Below are 23,077 nucleotides of genomic sequence, written 5' to 3'. Positions count from 1 at the left end.
AATACTGAAATGTATTGCAATAATATTCTAACTTGCAGTCATTACTTTTTACACCAAATGTGTTATCCTGTGTATCGTGTATCCAATGCGGTTTTGAGATTCGCTGTGAAAGGTTGATGCTAACAGCAACAGTGGAATTACATGGATTCCTGTCTCATCAAAGGCACCCCAATACTTCACATAGTTAGAAAATAACACTCCACAGTAGTTATTATTATTTTATTTTTTTATGGCACACAGGTAATTACTTAGCTCATACAGAACCTTGCTTGGCTCCATTATAATGATTATAGAGGCTCACATGGGCTGGTTAAGATGATTGAGATGATTAAATAGTAGAATGGAATAGCACTTTGTTGTCACTACACACGGTGATGCAATGAAATTAAGCAGGCTCTGCACAGTGCAAAAAACAGTACAAAGTACAGATCAAGTATGAAGTTATTGTGGTAAACACACAGCGTTTAGGATAATTATTGCATGTGAAATACTTTAATGAAAGGAAGCCTGTGGTACTGATATTATTTCAACAAGAAATATCACAAACATCCTCAACTGGAAGCTGGGGGCCGGGGGGGGGCAGTCTTGCAGCCTCCAATAGTCTTTGTGCCTGGAATGCATTGCTATAGGACAGAAAGCGAGTGCAGAGCACACACACAATATGGTGGGAGGGAAGTAGGGACGGCTATTGAAAGGAGAATGAACTGCTGCGTGTTGTATTCTACCACAGTCACGCTTTTGCTGTTCAAGTGGTACAAAGGATGGACTCTGTCAGTTAAAGAAGGTCTGCTCTGTTAATTTAGGTAGAGCAAGAGTTCTATTATACAGAGGATACATTTTGAAGAAGACATTACCTCACCCTCAAACAGGTTTAGTAGATCTTGCAAAATTATATCTAGTGGTTATTTATTTTGGTTTTTTCTATAAGGTAAGAAAAGCATCTCCATCTTGGTCCGTTTGTGCACTGCCTCCCCACTTTTGTCAACTTTTATGTAATTCTGCATGTTAATATAAACTTATGTTTAAGTAATGTACGTATAAATTCCATTATGTCATATATGTATGCTTTGACAGAGGTTACTGTTACTTTGGGCTCTCAGTATTTGAGTTTACTAGTTTTTTTTTTTTATGGCAACTTTGAGACTTGAAAATCAAGTTATATATTATTTTATTTTATTCCGAGCCACAGATGTTGATTGAGGATATGACTGGTCTAAATAACTAAATATTTGATTGTCTGTGAAAAGAGCTGTTGGCACTCAGAATTGCAGTAAAGGTAAATCATAATTATAAGCATTATTACAAGTATTAGTAGAATTATGTGTCACAGTAGTAGGTAAATGTAGCATCAAATGTATTTAAACCAGATATCCCTCTTTATGCAAATATATTTAGATTATTTTTGTATTTAACCTCAGAAATTATATAATATAAGATATAATAATCTATAGCTACAATTTCATTTTTGAGTTAGAGAACTCTTCTTTTTTTTTACCCACCAAACCATTATCAGTCTAGCATTTGCTTCAACGTGTTTTCATTCCAGTTCCATGAATGATTCATTTAAAATGGGAAATGGGAGTGGTAGGATTGAAATAATGCATCCCTTCTTTGCAAGCATTATTTTATCGCAGCTCTATTAGCTACCTGTAAATGAGGGCGCAGTTACCAACTACTCAGTAAGTGAATGTTGGAACTACAAATTCAGATAAGTGCATTTGAGTGACTTTTTTACTACTTTGTGAATAACTTAATGTTTTCTTTTGTCAGTCGTTGTGCAGGCGCAAGTTTAAAATGCTTGCCTGTGCTTACTCTACACTGAAGAGGAGTCACTGATGTGGTGAATTTGTCAATGTGGGGAAACAATTGATCCAGAGTGCTGCTTGTTAGGGATGCTACCTACAGGACATCTCCGTGGACATGATGAACCTGACAAAACAGAGGAACTTCCTCTCTCACCCAAAATGGGAGCCCTGTGGCAGAAGAGACCAGAAAATCCTAAAATGGAGCAAACTTTGTGTGGGAGCCTGCAGAAATGCCTGCATGCGCCGGAGGATAACTCTCTTCATGAAGGTGCATCATTGGGCACAAAAGCTGATTTCACCCCATCTGAGGAAATCAGCAGTTGTGATTGCCAGGATGGCGTCGGACTTGTGACGGAAACTGTTCCCGGGCTCATGGAAAGGATCAGAAATGAGGAAGAGGGGACTTTAAAGGATGATGATGCCGAGCAAAATTCTAGTAACATGGTGGAGAATATCCTGAAGGAACTGAAAGGCATCAACAAGATTCAGGAGGAAATTTCAGACCTAAGACAGTATTTGACATCAGTGCGAGGTTCGGTGGATGAAGTATCTTGTTGCGTTGATGCAGTTCTCAGTGAAATAGGTGATCTTTACTCTGGGGCCACAGCTGCAACTAATCATAGCCCTGTCTCTCAAACGCCCCCCAACAGGCGAGGAAGCTTGGGGAGGCAGAATGCCGTAACCTCTCCACATTCACAGCCATCTGAAAAATCACACAAACAGTGGAACGTTGACAGAGTCACACTCAAGTCAGACCAGCAAACCAAACAAGAGGAGCTGGAGCAGACCTCAGACATGCATGTGATAGGTACCGGAAATCCTGAACCCTGCTACCTGGAGCTTCATCATAGCCATGGCTATCAAAGCACCAGCTCTTTGTCATCATACCAGAGTTCCAACTGTCCAGACACTGGTGACACAGAATATGACAGATGGACCTCTGGTGACACTCAGCTTGGTGTAGGTGCAGAAATAGGTTGGAGTGAGGAAGATGTCTGCTCTTGTACAAACAGTGCAGAAGAGCTAAAAGGTCATCTTCGTGCTTGGGATAGATGCACCACGGATGAGACACAAAGCGCTACACCGGGTCATTCGTCACACACCAGCTCTGAACATCTGTCACTGCTCTTTGGAAATTATTACAGCTCTCCTTCAAGTTCTTCTAGAGTGATGGACTCAAGGTCCCCAAGACTTGAAACTGAGGAAGAAATCTTGGAGTGTGACTGTTCTGCAAACTGTCCGTATTCACGTAGTTCAGGTTACCACGCAATGGATTTGTGCACAAATGAATTTGTTAATGGACCTTCCAGGAGTGCCAGTTGCTCCACAGTGCGGTTGACAGACTGGGATGATGGCTACCTGGAGCCGCACTCCCGATGCGAGGACCGTTCTTCATCTGGTGACACTCTTGATCTTGGATCTGCTGATAGTTTGGACAAGGAGTGGACAGAACACAGCATCTCCAGAGATGACGCGGGGGAGTCTTCTTCACATGAGTCATCTGAAGTAGGGTTTGATGGCACCAAGGTCCCCTATAAAGGTTTTGATGTAATGACTTTTAGCAAAGCTGTACTCACTTTCACGTCTGCTTTAAAAGGAGCGCTGAATACTTTGGAAGGATCCAAACCTGAAGATCCAAAAGATGAAAATTGTTCTGAATTAGCTCTCCCCCCCATCAGACAGGCCAGTGGGCAAGAGGAGAGTGGTTCAGAGCATGCAGAGGAAGAAGTTAGTCTCGCAAAAAATCACAGTCAATTTGTCTCTCCAGAGGTAATTAGTCAGGTTTTTGTCTCCATTGATTGCATTGAAACAAATGAGAACATTCCTTGCTCTCTTCAAGAACCTTCCCATGAAGTAGTCCTTCCGTCCTGCGCCACATCTGAGTGTCACTCTGCCGTGACTTTGCAGGAAAAGAAAGACCCTCCAACAGAAGAAGAACTGTCCAACATCGGCTTAACACCAGACTCTTCTCCAGTAAAACAGGGTGAGAGTCCACTGGGACATCATCTGCTCAGTGCAGATGAGGTACGTCTAAGTCCAATTAAGGAAAACCAAATCCTTAACTGCATAAATCAAGGAAAACCGATTGATGCCAGTCATAGGGAGCGTATCGCTAATTTCCAGCGCATTCTAAGGGAAAAGAGGCAAACCCATCATAGACTGTCCAAATCTGCTCAAGGGTCCCAGGGTTCCAGTGGATCTCAAGGGTCTCAGGGATCCCAGTCTCAAGACGAGTTCATCCCAGGTATATTTAATGATACTTGGTTTGATTGTAATCACTGCCAGGCCCATAAATAATAGTCAAAATTAACCTTCACGCGTTCAATGATCTTATCAACTTTGTGTATTGGGATTAAATCTTCATACCTTTTTTACCAATGCTGTTTATAAACACTTGTTGATTTCAGAGTCAAATAATTCTACATTTTTACAATTTGTTTTCCTTTTCTTTGCAGAGTTTTGGAGAGAAGATTATCAGGTTACTCAGATAACATTAGGTCCATATGTTTTATTTTATTTTTTCCATGATTGTCTTTGTCAAACGACGTGCTTGGATGCAGTCCGACGTCCCATTCACTGCACAAATGATATGGAGTATCATTTGTGCAGATGTGCTATTTGTATTTCCAACTTCACCTTGCAGTATTGAGAAAACAGTTTTGGATGTATTGCAGTTCTACAGTGTCTTATTTATTTATTTTTGTCTGACTGACCACGCAAGTTCAGGATTCACCTGTTTTTACACACATTGCTCACTGTGTTACATTTACTTAAACTCTGTATTCTATATGTTCAGAATGAATCTATTTTTATTTATTCAAACCATGATTTGTTGTTTCCAATTGGAACTTCAGCCATCTGAGAGACAGATTTGACAGCACAGAAAAGTAGAAAAACACATACTTGTGTAAATATGCAGCATCGTGGTCATAATTTTAGTGATTTTGTGAAATCACTTGTAAATATTAATCTACTACATCTGAACTAATTTAAACATGTTTTCCCAGCGTTACAGTCTGTGAAATAGAATGTGGCTGTGGCTCAGTTAGTACGGCGGGTTGTCCAGGTCAGCGGTTCGAATCCCAGCTCTGACTGTCCACAGGTCAAGGTGTCCATAAGCAAGACACTGAACCCTTAAATTGCTCCCAGTGGGCCTGGCAGCATCTTGCATGGCAGCAGTCGCCCGCTGGAGTGTGAATGAGTGCATGAGTGTGTGAATGGGTGAATATTAGAGCGCCTTGGGCACCACAAAGATGTAAAAAGTGCAGTCCATTTACCATTTTACCATCTTTGTGTTCTGTGGTTCTGTATCTCCATAATATTGGTCTGCTGCTGCATTTCAAATACTGCATTTTCCAATTAAAGATTTTGTCAACCTTTTTTTCTTTTATCATTTGTTTTGAAAGCATGATCCTTTTTTACTTTGCATGTTTTATAATATCAGAAAGGAGGAACACAAGCAACGGCCTCCCTCTTAAAATCTACAACTATGTGCCAGTTTATTTCAAGCCTAATTTCTTTGAAATCTCTTAGGGTCGAGATGATGAGCTCAATGCTAGACAGGCCCTTCTCAAACCAGTGTAAGTCACATATGTCACTTTTTAAAATTTTGGAAATTAATTTGTACATGTTTAATAGTATTTATTGTTGTTTCGTAGTGGTGGATCTAGTCTTTATGGGATTGACAGCATGCCAGACCTTCGTAAAAAGAAGCCCATTGCCTTGGTCAGCGATGTGGTCAGTACTACATCATTTGTCATCCTGTTTGTCTTGTTTTGTCTTTGTTGCCACGTGTCTTTCCTTACCGAGGGTACCACATGTGATGTTATTTTACCTTTGAGCAGAATATGAGATGATTATCAAGAAATGGAGGAAAAAAATGAAATAAGTCTTCTGATTTCTCTCTCCCTCCTCTCTTTAACCCAAAACTATTCCACACAACTCTCTTGAATGCGTTCACTCTCCTTGATCAGGCTATGGTAAGTTAATAGATCCCAGCTGCCACTCCCTTCTCTACTTGAGTGCAAAATATCAAGTGGGAGCCACATGTTTGTAGTGTGTTGATCCCTTCATCACAAAACCTGTTTTAGACAAATTAAAACATGTGCATGTAAGTTCTTGGTCATGGGAAGCTTTTCTTCTTATTTGATAGCAAACAACAAATCAATCACATCATTTCCCTTTTGAATTTTTTGGTTTGAATTTGCTGGTTTGACTGTTGGGATTACCGTTTTGATGCGGGTTTAACGACCTGTTTAGTGACCTCTGATCTTCTCTAGTTGCTAATAGTCTCTTAAAACAAGTAAAACTCACATGGGTTTGTTTTCTTTTGATTTGGTAAGCACTAACCTTACTCACCACCCTCAATGCCAACTTGGCCACCTTTTTAACAATACTGACCATCACTGTCACAGTAACATTTTCAGGTGAGCTGGGTTTTGGGTTGTTGCAAGTTTTCTAAATGCTAACTTTGACAATTCGTCTTCCTTCACTTGCTGTTCAGTCCCTCGTCCAAGCCAGGAAGGCGAGGATTGCGTCTGTCATGGCTGCACGATCCTCAATTAAGGATGAGGAGCTGGTGAGTATGACACCTTAAATGTCCCATCTCATTTTAAAACTTAATGCTCGTATGTTATTCAGTGTCTCAAGAAGGTGCAATCATAATGTAATCGGGAGCAATCCCCCCCCCCCTCCCCCTCTCAGAAAACCCATGTGTACAAAAAGACCCTGCAGGCTCTCATCTATCCCATATCCTGCACTACACCACATAACTTTGAGGTGTGGACTGCCACTACGCCCACATACTGCTATGAGTGTGAGGGGCTGCTATGGGGAATTGCCCGCCAAGGCATGCGTTGCTCTGAATGTGGGGTCAAATGCCATGAAAAGTGCCAAGAGCTGCTGAACGCTGACTGTCTCCAACGTAAGTGCTGCCCAGAAAACATTTAAAATTCCCATGAGATCTATTTTTAATCTGTATAATTTCTAAAAAAAAAAAAAATGTAGGAGCCGCGGAAAAAAGTTCTAAGCATGGTGCTGAGGACCGGACTCAAAATATTATCATGGCCATGAAGGACAGGATGAAGATTAGGGAACGGAACAAACCAGAGATCTTTGAACTTATCAGGGACGTGTATGTCATTAGTAAAGCCATCCACGCACAGCAGATGAAGACTATTAAGCAGAATGTACTGGATGGCACCTCAAAGTGGTCAGCCAAGATCACCATCACGGGTATCCCACTCATCAAATCGGACCTCGGTCCTCAAAATTAATTCACCGTGTGATTGCTGTTAATGGTAATGCTAATTCCTTATTTCTTCATTTCTCCATCATCACAATAGTTGTTTGTGCCCAAGGACTTCAGGCAAAGGACAAGACGGGATCCAGCGACCCGTATGTCACCGTTCAGGTGGGCAAGACCAAGAAGAGAACCAAGACCATTTATGGCAATCTCAATCCTGTTTGGGAGGAGAAGTACCACTTGTAAGTCACCGCAATGTATTGATTATTAAATATGCATTTCTTGTGTGCAGTTCTTGGGTATTCTTTTGTTTGTAACCCTTTGATTTCATTTATCTTTGTTAGCGAGTGCCACAACTCTTCAGACCGAATTAAAGTGCGTGTGTGGGATGAGGACGATGACATCAAGTCGAGGGTGAAACAACGCCTAAAGAGGGAATCTGATGATTTCCTTGGCCAGAGTATAATTGAAGTTCGAACATTGAGCGGAGAAATGGATGTCTGGTACAACTTGGGTCAGTATGCGGTCTCATTTTTAAATACATTTTCTTCAGGATCCATAAATAATTTATTTATCTATTTTTCTATCATAATGTTTAGCCTGCATGCAATGTAAAACAGTTACGAACTCATCTCGAAAAATGTAACTATCATGGAAAAGTAAAAAAAAATACAGATAAAAGATATCTTAAAATATTACAATATTGCAGTATAAATACAATGTTCTCAGTCAAATTCAGTACACACTGCTGTAATTATGGGGGGCAGACTTGCTGACTTGACAGTTGTTTCCCAAGGAGGGGAAGCCACAAATCACTGCTGATTGGGCTGGCTGTCCACTAAGTGCTATATCAAAACGTATCCATGAAATGTTGACTGGAAGGACAAATTGTGGTAGGATAAGTTGCCAAGCAACAGGGATGACTCCAGCCTTGAGAGGCGTGTTAAGCAAAGCCGATTCAATACCATAGACGTGCTTCACAAGGAGTGGACTGAGGCTAGATTCAGAACGTAAAGGGCCACCAGCTCATAGCGTCTCCAAGGAATGGACTAAAAGTGTCATATTCGTAGTGTGAAAGCCACAACATCAGACGTAACTTACCCGGGCTAAGGAAAAGGAGAACTGGACCATTGCTCAGTGTCCAAAGTCCTGAGCACATTTTAGCATTGGAAATAAAGAGTCTGAAGGAAGAGTGGAGAGGCACAGAATCCAAGCTGCCTGCGTTCCAGTGTGCAGTGTCCACAGTCGGTGATGTTTGGGGTCCATGTCGTCTCCTGGTGTTGGCCCACTGGGTTTTATTAAGTCCAAAGTCAACACAGCCGTCTAACAGGGAATTTGAGAGCCGTTCTTGCTTCTGTCTGCTGATAACCTTTAGGGAAATGATGATTTTGACAGCCACCTCGTGTTTTTAATCCGTACATCCACTCCACTGTCCATCCTTAGAATTAAGTTGATGGATTGACCCTTCGTAGACGTTATGTCATACTGCTTCTACATTATTCAAATGCTGACTTCACCCTGCCAGCAATAATTCTTTTGCAATGAAAATGAAGGTGCCTATAAATCCGCTGTTTCATTTAAACTAGGAGACGCGTGTTATCCCTCTGGAATACACAGCAGCGTTGTTATTGCGTCACCTGGAATTCAAAGGAAATGTAATGATTGTACAAAATTTGATGCTATTTTCCCTCCTTCTGTGTGCTCCCTTTTTCCCCTGTGATGTGTGATTATCAAGTAGCAGCACTCCAGTCGGAAATCGACCAATCTGGCAACATGTACAAATTGCCTGTAATGATGTGCCTGTCAGGGCAAATAGCAGGGGTGAGCCACTAAAGCGCCCCAACCCCGGAGAAGCTCCAACTCAAGTGTGTTTGGTGATCAGGCACTGATCCGCACAGCCCACTGTCATCGTCTCCTTCGCAATCAGCTGGAAGACTTCTATTAGTGTTGCCGGCAAAGCGCTGCCATCGAAATTGTGTAGTAATGCTGCCATGTTAATAGCCTCTAATCTAATGTGTGTCCTTGTCACAGCTCTGGTTCTGGAGCTGAATTCTGTGTGTATTTTTGTTTAATTACAGAAAAGAGGACTGACAAATCAGCTGTGTCAGGTGCCATTCGTCTTCAAATCAATGTGGAGATAAAGGGAGAAGAGAAAGTTGCTCCATATCATGTGCAGTATACATCTTTGCATGAGGTATTTAATTCTTGTTGAGAAAAAATAAAATATAAAACTGAACCTAAATATCCCCAGATTATTTTGTTTGTTTTGTGGCTGTCATTAAAGTCACAACTACCACATGGCATATTTTAAGTAATTTGGATGAGTAACATCATGAAAGGTTGCTGTCAATTAAAAATGTTTTACTTGCATTGCTTTTTTTAACCTGTAAAAATCCTTCCCATTCCCATATAATACTTTGGATTTTACGGAAGCTTGAACGAACCAAATGCTGGAATAGCTTGATGCAGATTAATTAAAAAGATCTAAACTTTGTAAAAACTCGATCCAAATCAATTTACAAGTTAAAATATTTATTCTCCACGGCAGAACCTGTTCCACCACTTTACCGATGTTCTCGGTCAAGGTGTCGTGAAAATTCCTGAGACTCGTGGAGATGATGGGTGGAAAGTCTACTTTGAAGATGTGGCCCAGGAAATTGTGGATGAGTTTGCCATGCGTTATGGGATTGAGTCGATCTACCAGGCCATGACGTGAGTCTGAAATATAGCAGTGGACATTACAACTCTTTGTCCCGCTGCCTGTCTGTGTGTTTGTCAACTCTTCAATGGGTTTCAAATTGATTTATCTACTGCATGTGAACTGTCCTGCTCCGTGCTAAGACCAGTTAGCTCTCCCATGGGACTAATTGGGAGAATTATCTCCCATTTAGTTTCCCTTCAGACTAAATGTGTCAGCAACCTGTTGGGCAGATGAGATTACCTTATATTATAGGGATAATTGGATGAAAACAAAACTCCGGAGATGACACCGGCGGTGCGAATAAGGGCACAGCAATGAAGGAAACCTCTATGTGAGTGCAGGAATCGCTTCTTCATCAAGCTTTCCATGGTCTTCTCTTTGCAGCCACTTTGCCTGTTTGTCAACCAAGTACATGTGTCCTGGGGTTCCTGCAGTGATGAGCACCCTGCTGGCCAACATCAATGCCTTCTACGCCCACACAACAGCCTCCACCAATGTGTCCGCCTCTGACCGCTTTGCTGCCTCCAATTTTGGGGTTTGTATTAGTGTGTATGCGGCGCGCTCACAGACACACACACACACACGTGCGTCTTGCAATGTTGTATTTGTCTCTCTCCTGAGTCACACATGCACACATACAACATGTCCTCCATGCATTCTTGTGTATGTAGCTTTGTCCTTCCAATTAAAATGAATGTCAATGTATGAGCTCATTTCGTCTTTTTTCTGTTACTCACTGCACAGAAAGAACGCTTTGTCAAGCTTTTAGACCAGCTACACAACTCCTTACGCATTGACCTCTCAACCTACCGGGTAAGATTTTGACAGCCCTAATTTAATTTAGGGCGACTAATGACTAATTATATTCTTCTCAAAATATATTGCGATGCATCAACTTTGAAATTATGTTTTAATAGTGCCATAATTTCATTTTATTTATCTATTGCATAAATAAAACATCTCATATTTGTTATTATATAAATATAATATTGATATAAGCTAAGCTGTTGAAACCACTTATGCTTATTGAAGAGCTTTATGCTTGTAAAGTAAGATTGAGTTGCATAAATGAAAACTGATTCAACCTCTTTCTGCTCTGCAGAACCATTTCCCTGCCAGCAGCAAAGATCGCCTGCAGGATTTAAAGTCCACTGTGGACCTGCTGACCAGCATCACCTTCTTCAGGATGAAGGTTTTGTAGATTGTAAAATTAAACCATATGGTTATCAACTGATTTTTCCTGTGCTTAGATTTTACATTGAATGGTCATGAAATCCAAGCCAAATGATCTCATTCATGTCACTTGCAAGTAAAGACTGATGGATTGGATAGCGTTGCAGTCTTTGAGAATCGGCGTTGCTATCTCCATCTGGTGTTCAGGTCCAGGAGCTACAGTCGCCCCCTCGAGCCAGTCAAGTGGTGAGGGACTGTGTGAAGGCCTGTCTCAACTCGACATACGATTACATCTTCAATAACTGCCAAGAGCTGTACAGTAGGCAGTACCAGCCTATTGACACGGTGCGTCTCATAGTAATTATCCCACCCATGCGAAACTCACAAGCCTGACCGCCAGGCATGGCAATGACTCCATGTCTAATAAAGCAGAATCCAATAAACCCAATCAAGTTTATGACTGTGTTGTGTTCTAATGCAGAACAAGGAGGAGCTCCCTCTGGACGAGCAGGGTCCGAGTATCAAGAACTTGGACTTCTGGCCCAAACTCATCATGCTCATTGTTTCCATCATTGAGGAGGATAGGAACTCCTACACATCTGTGCTCAACCAGTTAGTGTCACTTTTCCCCTCGCCCATTTCTGCTGATTCTTAGTGTGATCAGATTTTTTATCAGATGTCTTTTTTCGGAAGCATTAATGTGGGTACTTTAAACACCCTCATCTCTCTTTAAGATTCCCTCAAGAAATGAATGTTGGGAAGGTGTCAGCAGAGGTCATGTGGACCTTGTTTGCACAGGATATGAAGTACGCTTTAGAGGGTAAGTCCCACTCAGAAAGCCATCATAATTCTAGGTTGCATTGTTGCTTCAGTGACAAACTATATTATTTGTCAGTTTTAACGCTTTCATAAAAAGAATATATGTTTTTGGTTTCAAATTGTTTACTATAGTTTAATCTATTATGACATTTTCTGTCAAAACGTAATAAAAAATAATGTCTTATTGTGGAATAAATACTGCACAATTTTGATGTATACATGATAAACTGCTGCCTAGTTCCTAGGTGTATCCTTTGGACCATAACATAGACTCCTTTATAGTATTATTCTGACATTTGAAAATTGTACATAACGTACTTAATGTTTTGATTTGATTATTTCTCCCGCTTTGGTGCTCAATGACTTTTATTACCGGTAACTTTCCTGTGTCTGCAGAACATGAGAAGCATAGACTGTGTAAGAGCACCGATTACATGAACCTGCACTTTAAAGTTAAGTGGCTCAACAATGAATACGTCAAGGAGCTGCCGAACTTTAAGGGCGTTGTTCCTGACTACCCGTCGTAAGTGGCTCCAGATCGGTCGCCTGTATTTATGTTAACTGTTAACTGTTCGATGCTCTTTCTGAAACCTGCAATGATGCCACGTGTTCATTGAGGGTAATGCCTGGACACAAAGCCGCCTCCAAGGAAAGATTTCACATCATATGACAGCCTGTCAGCCAATCACAGCTATTCAGTGTGTTTCAGAGCTGCTAGGTTGAGTTAACTTCACTTTTTAAGCGTGCCTTGTCTCAGAAGCTGGAGGAAGCCGATGATGATAATGGATCATATCGAGGAAGAGTATCAACCCGGTATTCACGGAGATAGAGTGAGGCAATGGCAGACTTAATCATTATTTTGAGAGCCACTTAGTCAAGGGCTTGAGTGTCATGCATGCTTTTTTGGAAAAAGTAAAAAAATATATTACATAATCTTTTTGAACGTATTTTGTTTTCCATGCAGATGGTTCCTCCAATTTGTGCTGAAGTGGTTGGATGAGAATGAGGATGTATCTATGGAGTTTATGCACGGAGCCCTAGAGAGAGACAAAAAAGATGGAGTGAGTTGACCTTAGCAAAGGAGGTTGTGTTATCAATAGAAGTTCCAATTCTAATTCATTCATGCCCACGTTGACATACACTATCAGCACCTTTTGTGCTTCAGAAAGTAACTTGACACACAATAAAGAATATTGGTTGTAATAAAGTACTGTTTTGTTTGTTTTCCCCGTGTCCACCCAACAATGTCTCAGTTCCAGCAGACATCCGAGCACGCCCTGTTCTCCTGCTCCGTGGTGGACGTCTTCACCCAGCTCAACCAGAGTTTTGAGATCATCAAGAAGCTAGAATGTCCTGACCCAAACGTTATGGCTCATTACAGCCGCCGCTTCTCCAAGGTTAAGCCTACTTCACTGGATGTTTAAACTCTAAACCTGCGCTCGAGAGCATCGTGTTGTAGAAGGATTTGACGAAGAAAACTGTTGTTTTGGGGTTTGCATTAGGGGACATTTGGGAATATTTGTAATACTGCAGTTAGAAGAGGTTATCATTTAAACATACTCCAAAATAAATTTGTAACATAATTCAAACCTATTGAAGTGTTTGTGACAACATTTTAAAGGTATTTCTTCATATTTGCAGACTATTGCCAAAGTCCTTCTGCAGTACAGTGCCATTCTGACCAAGAATTTCCCTGTCTATATTGACAAAGAGAAGATTGTAAGTTTGAACACTACATAAAAATACATATTTTTCTGACCCCTTATATTTTATTCTTTATAATCAATAACAGCTGGATTTATTGATTGATTGATTGATTCCGCTGTACAACCACCATAACATAGCATCATTATTCAGGCAAATTTGGGGGATTGTTATGATAAATTGACAGACCCGCTGATGTGTCCATCATTACATTAATGTCTCCTGAAATCCAGTTTTACATTAGTTATGTAACAATGTATACTGTCTTGGGAAGATAATTTGCACAGTTGTCATGGCAATCACTTTTATATTTCCTCATACAGCCATGTGTCCTGATGAATAACGTGCAGCAATTAAGAATCCAGCTGGAGAAGATGTTTGAGTCCATGGGAGCCAAACAAGTAAGTCTCAAGACTTGGATTAGAAGACATTTTAATGTGCTGCGTTTCATACTGGATAGACAGATGATGTCTGGTGTGGTTGCTGCTAGTGTTTTAATAGATGAAATTAACACAACTAAGTATTTTACTGGACAATGCTGCAGTTGTATTTGTTTGGCTCATTTTTCAGATTGCAACAGAGGAAGCATGGGTATGTCCGGTCCACTAGTGGTAGTTTAGCCCATGTGAAGTAGATTGGCAGTGGTGGGTTAGCAGTAGTGCTGCTCATAGTCAGTGTTTACCTGACTCCATCAGGAGGGCGGCTCTGCCACTCCGATAAAGATGAAGAAGGGACACCATGTCCGATGCAGGGAAATTAAGACATGTGATCTGGAGTTTAATCGAAATATGAAGCCATCCAGATCCTTCGAGTTTGTCTTACAAGTCGAATCTGAGCGTACCCATACGCACAGGATTTCATTTATTTATTTGCCTCTAAATATGTTCGTCTTGTACTGACCTTTAATTGAAGCTGGTTTTATTCAAATATGTAATTTAGTAAATTTGTTTAACCCTCACCCTCCATTCCCTCGGGGCTTCACTCACTGAATCTTGCCCAACACCGTTCAGGACATTTCAAAACTGGCTGCTGTCTGCTGTTCATTGATGTTACAGTCAGGTCATTAGATGTGTGTGATGGGATGCTGAACCATAAATCAGCAACAATTGAGATTACACATGAAGCAAACTTATTGAAGGTCGTGTCCTCTGTGTTGGTGCTGGTGGAGTAGTTCTAGTCATGAGTATCACTAGCTTCTCCTCTCTCTTTTGAATCCTGACAATGCTGTTTCTGTTAGTGCTTTAGAGTATTGATTTCTGTTAGCAGCAGAGTTTTTAGTCATGCTTACTGAGTTGTAGGATTGCAGACATTAAATCAGCGTGTTTACTTTGCAATTAAAGCAAAATAAAGAAGTGTTGGGGGAGGAGGAGGCGAGAGTGGAGGAGGTAGGTTTCCATCCTGACCTGGGCTGAAAGAGACATTTGTCTATATGAAAGTACTTCTGTCAGTTTTTTAATCAGTTGGATGGGGATGCAGTACACCATTATATTGATTATGTCCCCTCTTACTCTGCCTTTAACAGCAGCCTGTAACTGAGGATGTAAAAGGAAAGGCTGTGGTGAGTTCAGTCAAAAGTAGCAGATTAGATTGATGAGTTATTGCTTGAACAGACTCTCAAACATTAAAGTGTATTAATGGTTCTCTTCTATAGACCTTAATAGTCATTTGAAATATTTCAGGCACACAGATGGCACTGTTACATTTTGTGTAGATGGGCAGCTCTTCTGTTTTTGGTTTTATTCCTACACAATGGGACTTAGATCATAAGGCCAGAAGTCGGGTGAAAAATAATAAGGTGGAAAATTATTTTGAGACCATATTTTACATGCAATAGTTAATAATGGAATATATCTTCTTTACCAATTGCAATACTCTTTGGGTGATTTGAACCTGGTTTGGAGAATTTCTCTTTGAAAGGAGTTTAACAAGACCTTGTCGTTGTTCACCAGATAAAAAAGGTATATATTGTCTTCCACTTGCTTTTCCTGCTTTATCATCAGAAAGTTACTTTTGCCTCTCCTGTTGGATAATTTTAAACATTTTAATGAATTATTTGCTTTGTATTTTTGGATTCTTTTTTTTGGGGCGGGAGGGGGGGGGGCTTTACCATAATGTCAGTCATCCATCCAGTAGTCCTGTAGTGGATCATTTAAACAAGGGTTAGCTGTATTGCAGTTGATGTGGCTCACAAGCATTAGCGCTCTAGTTTTGCTGCAGCATCTTTGAGCTGCAAACCCTCTGTAGCCTTAACCAAGTAAAGTATGTATCTTTGGAGTGAATGAATCACTATGTTTGTTTGTTTTTAATCTCTTTTCTAGCACAACAATAGAATACTAGCATGGCAGGCAAGTTGACTGCATATGCATGCATGCCTTTTAATGCATACATGCATTAAAATAATTTCCCAGGTCTGGGATAAATAACAATATTTCTGTTCTATACTATTAAATTAAAATAGCAGCACTGCAAATATCTTAACGTGACATACTTTGTTGAGCATGGTTGTGATATTTGCATAAACTTTGATATTTTGTGTTTTCACTGTCCAACTTAGTCTGAGGAGAGTGAGGAGGAGGAAGTAGGGGAAGAATTGGAGAAACCTGAGGTTGAGGTTTGTTCGATTGGTTTTATTCATTCTTGCCTGTCGTTTTTTCCCGCTCTCGGCGACAGAGAAACTCCGTCCTACTAGAATAAGTCCTCCCCGTGGAGTTGCTGTTGTGCCGTGTTTATCGTCATCTGTGGTGATTTCCACTTTAAGATTTCACCTCCTGTCGGAGCCTTCTTCCATGACCTTTCTTTAAAAGTGATCCCTCATTAATCCCTGGTTAATCCTCAGATTCAGGTTGTAATCATCCTCTTTGTTGGAGATTCTGGTTTTGTCTGGTTGTATAATCATAGATACTTGAGTGTAGTTTCAACAAAACAGGATAAAATAAATCAACAACGTGTATTCATTTATTTTATTTTTCTCTGAATGAATCTAAAAACATCTCCACTACCTCAAGTTGGATGCACCGGCCGAAAAGGTAGGTTCCACCCATCAATCCAGTAGTTGAAGTTTCCCATCATCCATTCCCAGCTGCTCTTTTCTCCCCTGAAACCTCCATGAATCAAAGGCCTGTTGGATCATTGACATAATGAGCCACACCACAACCTCATCCATCAGGCTTACCGGCCCTGCATCCATGAATTACTTAGGTGATACCACAGTATGTGGGATACTTCCCTACTCATTCCCTTGCTCCGTGCTTTGGAAGCTCCTCATTGGGCACAAAGCTCTTGCACTATTTAACCTTTCTATTCTTCAATGTTTTCCCTTTGAAAGTTGGAGACTTCTGGTGAAAAGGTGGGTTTGTTCTTCTGTAAATACGTTCGATTTAACTTTGTCTCGACACAAATAAAATAGCATTTCAGAAAATACTGTCATGGTGTTTATGATGGACGTCTTTCTACTCTAGGAGTATGTGATCTGACGTTTATTTCACACAGCGTCCAGATTATATGGAATAGGGAGGTACAATACAAACATTGTTCATTGGCACTCAACATGGCATAATATAAACTAAGACGAAAGTTATTGAAGTTTCTATAGCTTAATTATTGCTTCCATTTGTATCTTGTGGTTTTCATGACTTAGTGCTGCATAATTAACTTCGACTGTTGATAGGTGAACCAAAAACTAGAAATTGAATTGAAGGTCTGCTGTCTCTTCACTGTTTGCCCTCCTTCTAATTATACTCCCCGCTCTGCAAAGTACTTTTGACTTCTAATATTAAAAAATGTACTCAATCAAATGTTGATGCCCTCTGTAATTTCTGCAGATGGACCCTGAGGCCAGTGGCTTATTGAACGATCTGCAGGCAAAGCTGAATAGTGTGCTGGACGAGCTCAGCAGCACATTTGGGAACAGGTAGCCCGATCCCGATCAATGAAAAGACAAGCATTTACAGTTAAAGCAGTACCTGCACATGTGTGCTTATTGACCGTTGTCTTTCCAGTTTTCTCAGCCGCATTAATGATTGCATGCGACAGATGGCGGCCCTGCTGTACCAGATCAAAGGGCCGCTCAATGACAGCAATAAGAACCAGGTGGAGGCCGACTCAGACAACATGCTGCGGCCACTCATGGATTTCCTAGATGGAAAGTGGGTCAATTTACTAACATTTAGGCCTACATTTAATGATATTGCCAGATCTTCAGCCAATTTGTCAGGCAACCGCTTCATTAAATTCCAGTCTGTTTGTTTCCCTTTCTTCTGTGTCCATTGGTGTTGAACTTTACTTAGAATTTTAGAATTAAAAATGCTTTCCAACATTTTTTTTTTAACGTGAACCCAGACCAGTACTATCCATGATATGTGCCTCAGCTTGTACGTACATGTGATTGTGTTTCACAGACTGACGCTGTTTGCCACCGTGTGTGAAAAGACGGTTTTAAAGCGAGTGCTCAAGGAGCTGTGGAGGATCGTAATGAGCAGCCTGGAGAAGACGATCGTCCTGCCACAGGGCAACGATACGCTTGTAAGCTCAACATTCAGCATCACCTGCTTAATGCTTGAGCATCCGCTGCTCATTGTTTTTACTTCTTAGTGCAGAAGTGATACTGCCCCCCCCCCCTTTTTTTTTCAGGGTGCACAGATTCTCTCAGCTGCAAAAGAACTGGGACAATTCTCCAAACTCAAGGTGTCGTAATGTCTTCATGTATTTATGCATCGCCACGTCGAATTCTTGGTACTTTTCAATTTAGCAATGACTCTTTCCTTGTCGCTGCAGGACCACATGGCTGGGGAGGCTAAAAGCCTGTCTCCCAGGCAGTGTGCTGTAATGGATGTGGCACTGGACACGATCAAGGTAAGTTTAGAGCCTGTTTATTTATTTTTCTATGGTTTCAAATTAATAGAATGCTGCATTCAACATTAATTTGAATTGCTGAGCTGTGATTGTGGAGAACTTCCACATCGATCTGATTTTAGTATTGAACTGATTTTTCACATCCTGTCTCTCGACCTGTTCCCTTTGCAGCAATACTTTTATGCTGGAGGCAACGGGCTGAAGAAGGCATTTCTGGAGAAGAGTCCTGAGCTGTCCTCACTCCGCCACGCGCTTTCCCTCTATACTCAGACAACGGACATACTCATCAAGACCTTCGTGACCACCCAACATGCACAAGGTAGCTCAAAGCAGTGAAGAAAACATGTCCCATCGTGGACCAGCAGAGGGTGCTAAGGCTCTTCAACACTCCTCCAGATTGTTCTCCAGCATTTTGTGTATTATTTAGTGTTTGGAATGTTTTCATTTGCTGACATGTTATTGCTGTCTTCTTTTTATCTCCTGTGCTGCCTCTGTGCCAGTGCACAATGGAAAGGGTATTAGGTTAACTCCCAATGAAAAAACACAGCCCAGCAGGGGTAGGTTTCATTGATTTAGCAGGCCTTCTCTCCCTCCTTGTGTAATTCCTTTTTTTTGTTGCCTGCCCCACTAAGGTGGGGTAGTTCCAACCTTTACCCTAACCTCTGAAGTCTATACCCCCTTTCTCATACTGACACTGTATTAGGGCCTTTCTTTTTGTCTTTGTTGGTGCAACTTTAAGCTCACCTTCGTGCCTGACTGTATTTCGCACTAGGTTCAGGTGTTCCCAAGCCAATAGGTGAGGTATCAGTCCAGATCGAGCTGCACACTCATCCTGGGAATGGGGAGAGAAAAGTGTCCGTCAAAGGTCTGTTTGAACTCTCAGAACATACTGCTAATTATGCAGTATGTACTCGTATTTGTATCTGTTTACATCCTCCTCATTCTCTTGTGTGTGTCCACTCTGACACATTAAGTTGTGGGAGCCAGTGATTTAAAGTGGCAGACGTCAGGCATGTTCCGACCCTTCGTGGAGACCTCCATGATCGGGCCTCACCTCAGCGACAGGAAACGCAAATTCCAGACCAAGTCCAAGAACAACAGCTGGTCCCCCAAGTTCAACGAGAACTTCCACTTGTAAGTACTGCAGCCGATTTCTAGGTCTAGTTTTGCTTGTCGTGCGAATTGACATTCGTCTCGGCTGACGGTTTCTATGGCATCATTTTAAAAAGCTGTTTAATATTTTTACATAAAGGTTTATGTACATAGCTTCAACTTTCTGGAGAAGTGTAATTTGATATAATGGGAATTGTATGGGTTTTTTTAATGTTATTTTAGTATTGAGTGATAAAAGAAAATCACTTTTTCTCAAATAATCAGTTAAAAAGAATTGAATGTCTTTTTTTTTCTTTCATAGACTAAATAAGAATTTTTTTTTACAGTGTAAATGATAAAGTAATTGCTTCTACTTAAATTTAGACCGTCTGCAGTGCGTTGTAGTTGAGTGTTTATTCCCTAAGCTGCTGCTGACTGGAAGCGCAAACGTCTCTGCTCTCTCCAGTGTCCTCGGAAAGCAGGATGGCTTTGAGTGCTACGAGCTGCAGTTGTGCGTCAAAGACTACTGTTTCGGCCGCGCCGACAGAGTGGTCGGCTTGGCTGTTATACAGCTAAGGGACATCACGGGAAGGGGCAATTGCGCATGCTGGTGCCCACTGGGCCAGCGCATCCATATGGATGACACTGGCCGCACCGCCGTGCGGATCCTGTCCCAGCGCTCCAATGACGACGTGGCCAAGGAGTTTGTGAGGCTGAAGTCAGAGACTCGTTCGGCCGAGGAGGGAAGATGAGGGATGCTCGACAGCGAGGCAAAAAAAATAAACCACGTGTCCAAATCTCAGAATAAGAGAATGATCTCATGTGGCAGCCCGTCAGAAAGCATCAAATAATTTTTACACAAATTGTAAATCTTCGATACGCCTTGGCTGCTGTGGACTGTGATCTTGCTATGAGCCACATTCACACTGTTGGACAAAAACTTCATGTTATTCAAACGGTCATAATATTTACTGAGCTCTGTCACAAAGAACCACACAGGCCCGGCAATGCGTACTTAGCATTTATTCACTTATATTTGTACCCCACTCGTCATCAGATCACCAGGTGTAGCCTCAGGGGAACAGGATGCCAGCCATCACTACAGGCCCCTACCGCACCTCCTCCAGTGTTATCGTGCAATCACCCCACTTAAACCCATCTGATGGTGTAATCGATGCCTTACACACTGCAATATATGAGATGTCTTCTGAATGCCCTGTTCTGTGTCTCCTCTGTGATGGTTTGAGTAAATGAGAAAATAACGTGTGGTCTATCTCAAAGAGGGGTCTTTGTTTTGACGAACGAATGAACAGAAGCTCGTGTTTTTAGCATCCATCAGATGATTAAATGTGCCTTGCCATTGTAAGTTCCCATTGCTGTTTCTCCAGTAAAGGCAGCAGTGATGTAATCAATCAGCAAGCGATGAAATGATAGGATTGAAATCAAAACCTCATGAGAAATGAGTATGAACTTTCGATCTATTTATGCTCCATTGGTGTAGCCGTTTTATTTATTTTTATACCTATTTATTTGTGCTCTTCAGAAGCCATGATTTTTTTTAAGTGTTGTTTACTGCTGGGAACAGACTCGATTGCCACAACAGAGAATTTGCACAGTGTTTGACGAGTTTCTGCCGCAGTGTTTCACATGAGGACTTTCTTTACATGACGAAATGCACACCCTCAGAATAAAGTAAGGTTTGTTTAAAATAATAATAATATTCCTAGCCCTGACTTACAGCAGGGATCTCTTTCACCGCAAAGACAACAAGAGATATTAAAATTTCAGGTGAAACCTTTTTCTTCCAGATGGGGACATTTGAACCCGAGCTCCTCTGGCGCTATGGGGTCTAGAATTACTAATGGTTTACATGCATCCCTCTCCGCTGTTCTACTCTTCCTTTGAGTGGCCTTACTTAAAATGACAACAATATACGTGTATATATATTACCCTTGTCTTCGCTTTGACTCCCAGAATGTTCTTTTCTTTGCCGTTAATGATGTCCAGATGCGACATTCCATATCATTATATATTTTTCATCTCTAAAGATTAGCAAACATTTATGCTTTATGGTTTTTGTGTTCTCTTCCATCTGGTGTTTTGTAAATGGAAATCCTTCCCAGTAGTTTGAATAATGCCAATCGCTGTACTGTGAGATATGTTTCAGTTTTACGGACAGGAGTCGTGTACGGTGACTTCTGCCGGTGAATTTGTCTACAACTGATGGAAATATGTTCGAATGTTACTGCTAATGAAGGATGGATGTTTCTGTAAGAACTTCAGTGCACATTTTTAAACCAATCAGTGTGTAGGAACCACCAATTCCCATTCCTCTTTGTTATAGGTCTATGTTTATGGGTCTATGAAGTGTTTTATAAACATTCTGTAATATGCATGTTCCTAGTGCCAATGTCTCACTCTTTTATGTATTCTAATTTATTGTCTTTCTTTTTTTTTTACCCTTGCACTAAATCACTGCAATAGTTAATAAAGGGCAGTGTCTCGGTCACGGTTCCTGAATATTTTGTGGTTTCTTTGTATTGTCACTTCTCTAAAATGGTGTCACCTTGTTAACATTTAGTTTAATGAATTTTATATAAAGTATATGAGAATCTGTAAATATGTCTGTTTTTTTTTTTTTTTGAATAGAGCCTGATTTAGTTTTATTTTCTTCTGTGAATATTGATTAAATTCATGAACCTGTCTTTCTGGTAGTCAAATGGGGGGGAGGGGATCACTATTAAACAAATTTTAAATCTTCCATGATTTAATTCTGATTACTGAGACATGAGGGTTACACTGGAGGGGAGTTTTCTCGTCAGATTTACCACGTTGAGGTAAAACTTCTGCATCTGACCACAGGATGATTTTATGCAAGCTGAATTTGCACATTAGGTGTGTTTGTTACAATTTGCTCAGTCATCTATGATAGGGGTGGGCCTTTTCACAATCAGCACAGAATTGAGACCATAATTATTTAACACGATCAGGAGCATTGGATGTATTAGTTTTTACATGTGCTGCTGCACTCTGTATTTTTTTCTATCAGGTGTCATCAGTTAATAAATCCAAATGTAATTTCACCCCAAGGCGCCGTACATGCTACAATCAGTAGCGGCGATGGGCCCCACAGGGCTGAGCCCACCCATCCCAGAATTAGGCCTTCCTCTGACTCACAGGCAGAGGGATTTAGCATCACAACTATTCTCTAATGAAATGCACGATATTCCTTCCTTAATATCTCAGGAACGCCGTTGATTTATTGCATTGATCAGATTGATTGACTAGAAATTGAAGCAGATAATCCACATCAGTATTTCCAGTAGAGGTCAGAGTTGCATTGTCTCCAAAAATAAACCTCAGGTTTGTTTCTACACACAGGCTAGCAGGATGCTAACATATGTGTGCTTGCGGCCACACAGCTGGTACGCACATCTACACAACAGACTAGATTAACCAGAGGTTCATGTTGAGGTCCCCTCGATGACACAGGCATTCCTCTGTGTTGGAGCTCAGGCATTAAATTGCATTTGTGAGAGCGCCTGGGTGTTTATTTCATTCACGCGGAGTGTAACACGGCTTTAATCGGATACTGTTTATTTTTGAAGGATTCAAACGTTCTGCTTTTCTTCTACATTTTGTGTGAACTGAGTTAATTAATGGATTAATGGTGATGTTGTGAATGTG

At 41.0% G+C, this 23,077-nt stretch overlaps 1 protein-coding gene across 1 annotated transcript in view; it reads left to right on the top strand.

Moving 5' to 3' along the window:
- Nucleotides 1-20,142, top strand: part of LOC137913995 (protein unc-13 homolog B-like) — a 46,686-nt gene extending 26,544 nt beyond the window's left edge. Inside the window, exons 11-41 of the mRNA XM_068757615.1 lie at nucleotides 5,340-5,386; nucleotides 5,465-5,543; nucleotides 5,780-5,785; nucleotides 6,310-6,384; nucleotides 6,510-6,729; nucleotides 6,813-7,040; nucleotides 7,151-7,292; nucleotides 7,395-7,564; nucleotides 9,129-9,244; nucleotides 9,599-9,762; nucleotides 10,136-10,286; nucleotides 10,496-10,564; nucleotides 10,854-10,943; nucleotides 11,132-11,269; nucleotides 11,406-11,536; nucleotides 11,659-11,744; nucleotides 12,140-12,266; nucleotides 12,708-12,804; nucleotides 12,997-13,140; nucleotides 13,385-13,462; nucleotides 13,771-13,848; nucleotides 17,269-17,357; nucleotides 17,446-17,592; nucleotides 17,845-17,968; nucleotides 18,077-18,130; nucleotides 18,221-18,298; nucleotides 18,470-18,617; nucleotides 18,799-18,855; nucleotides 19,071-19,163; nucleotides 19,273-19,432; nucleotides 19,857-20,142. Of these exons, the coding sequence (XP_068613716.1) occupies nucleotides 5,340-5,386; nucleotides 5,465-5,543; nucleotides 5,780-5,785; nucleotides 6,310-6,384; nucleotides 6,510-6,729; nucleotides 6,813-7,040; nucleotides 7,151-7,292; nucleotides 7,395-7,564; nucleotides 9,129-9,244; nucleotides 9,599-9,762; nucleotides 10,136-10,286; nucleotides 10,496-10,564; nucleotides 10,854-10,943; nucleotides 11,132-11,269; nucleotides 11,406-11,536; nucleotides 11,659-11,744; nucleotides 12,140-12,266; nucleotides 12,708-12,804; nucleotides 12,997-13,140; nucleotides 13,385-13,462; nucleotides 13,771-13,848; nucleotides 17,269-17,357; nucleotides 17,446-17,592; nucleotides 17,845-17,968; nucleotides 18,077-18,130; nucleotides 18,221-18,298; nucleotides 18,470-18,617; nucleotides 18,799-18,855; nucleotides 19,071-19,163; nucleotides 19,273-19,432; nucleotides 19,857-20,142 (3,672 nt within the window). The remainder of the gene's footprint in view (nucleotides 1-5,339; nucleotides 5,387-5,464; nucleotides 5,544-5,779; nucleotides 5,786-6,309; nucleotides 6,385-6,509; nucleotides 6,730-6,812; nucleotides 7,041-7,150; nucleotides 7,293-7,394; nucleotides 7,565-9,128; nucleotides 9,245-9,598; nucleotides 9,763-10,135; nucleotides 10,287-10,495; nucleotides 10,565-10,853; nucleotides 10,944-11,131; nucleotides 11,270-11,405; nucleotides 11,537-11,658; nucleotides 11,745-12,139; nucleotides 12,267-12,707; nucleotides 12,805-12,996; nucleotides 13,141-13,384; nucleotides 13,463-13,770; nucleotides 13,849-17,268; nucleotides 17,358-17,445; nucleotides 17,593-17,844; nucleotides 17,969-18,076; nucleotides 18,131-18,220; nucleotides 18,299-18,469; nucleotides 18,618-18,798; nucleotides 18,856-19,070; nucleotides 19,164-19,272; nucleotides 19,433-19,856) is intronic.
- The last annotated feature ends 2,935 nt before the right edge of the window (nucleotides 20,143-23,077 follow it).

Source organism: Brachionichthys hirsutus, unplaced genomic scaffold (genome assembly GCF_040956055.1).
Source record: "Brachionichthys hirsutus isolate HB-005 unplaced genomic scaffold, CSIRO-AGI_Bhir_v1 contig_646, whole genome shotgun sequence".
Classification (NCBI taxonomy): domain Eukaryota; kingdom Metazoa; phylum Chordata; class Actinopteri; order Lophiiformes; family Brachionichthyidae; genus Brachionichthys; species Brachionichthys hirsutus.
Note: the sequence above shows the minus strand (reverse complement) of the source record. Positions and strands in the feature narration are given on the sequence as shown.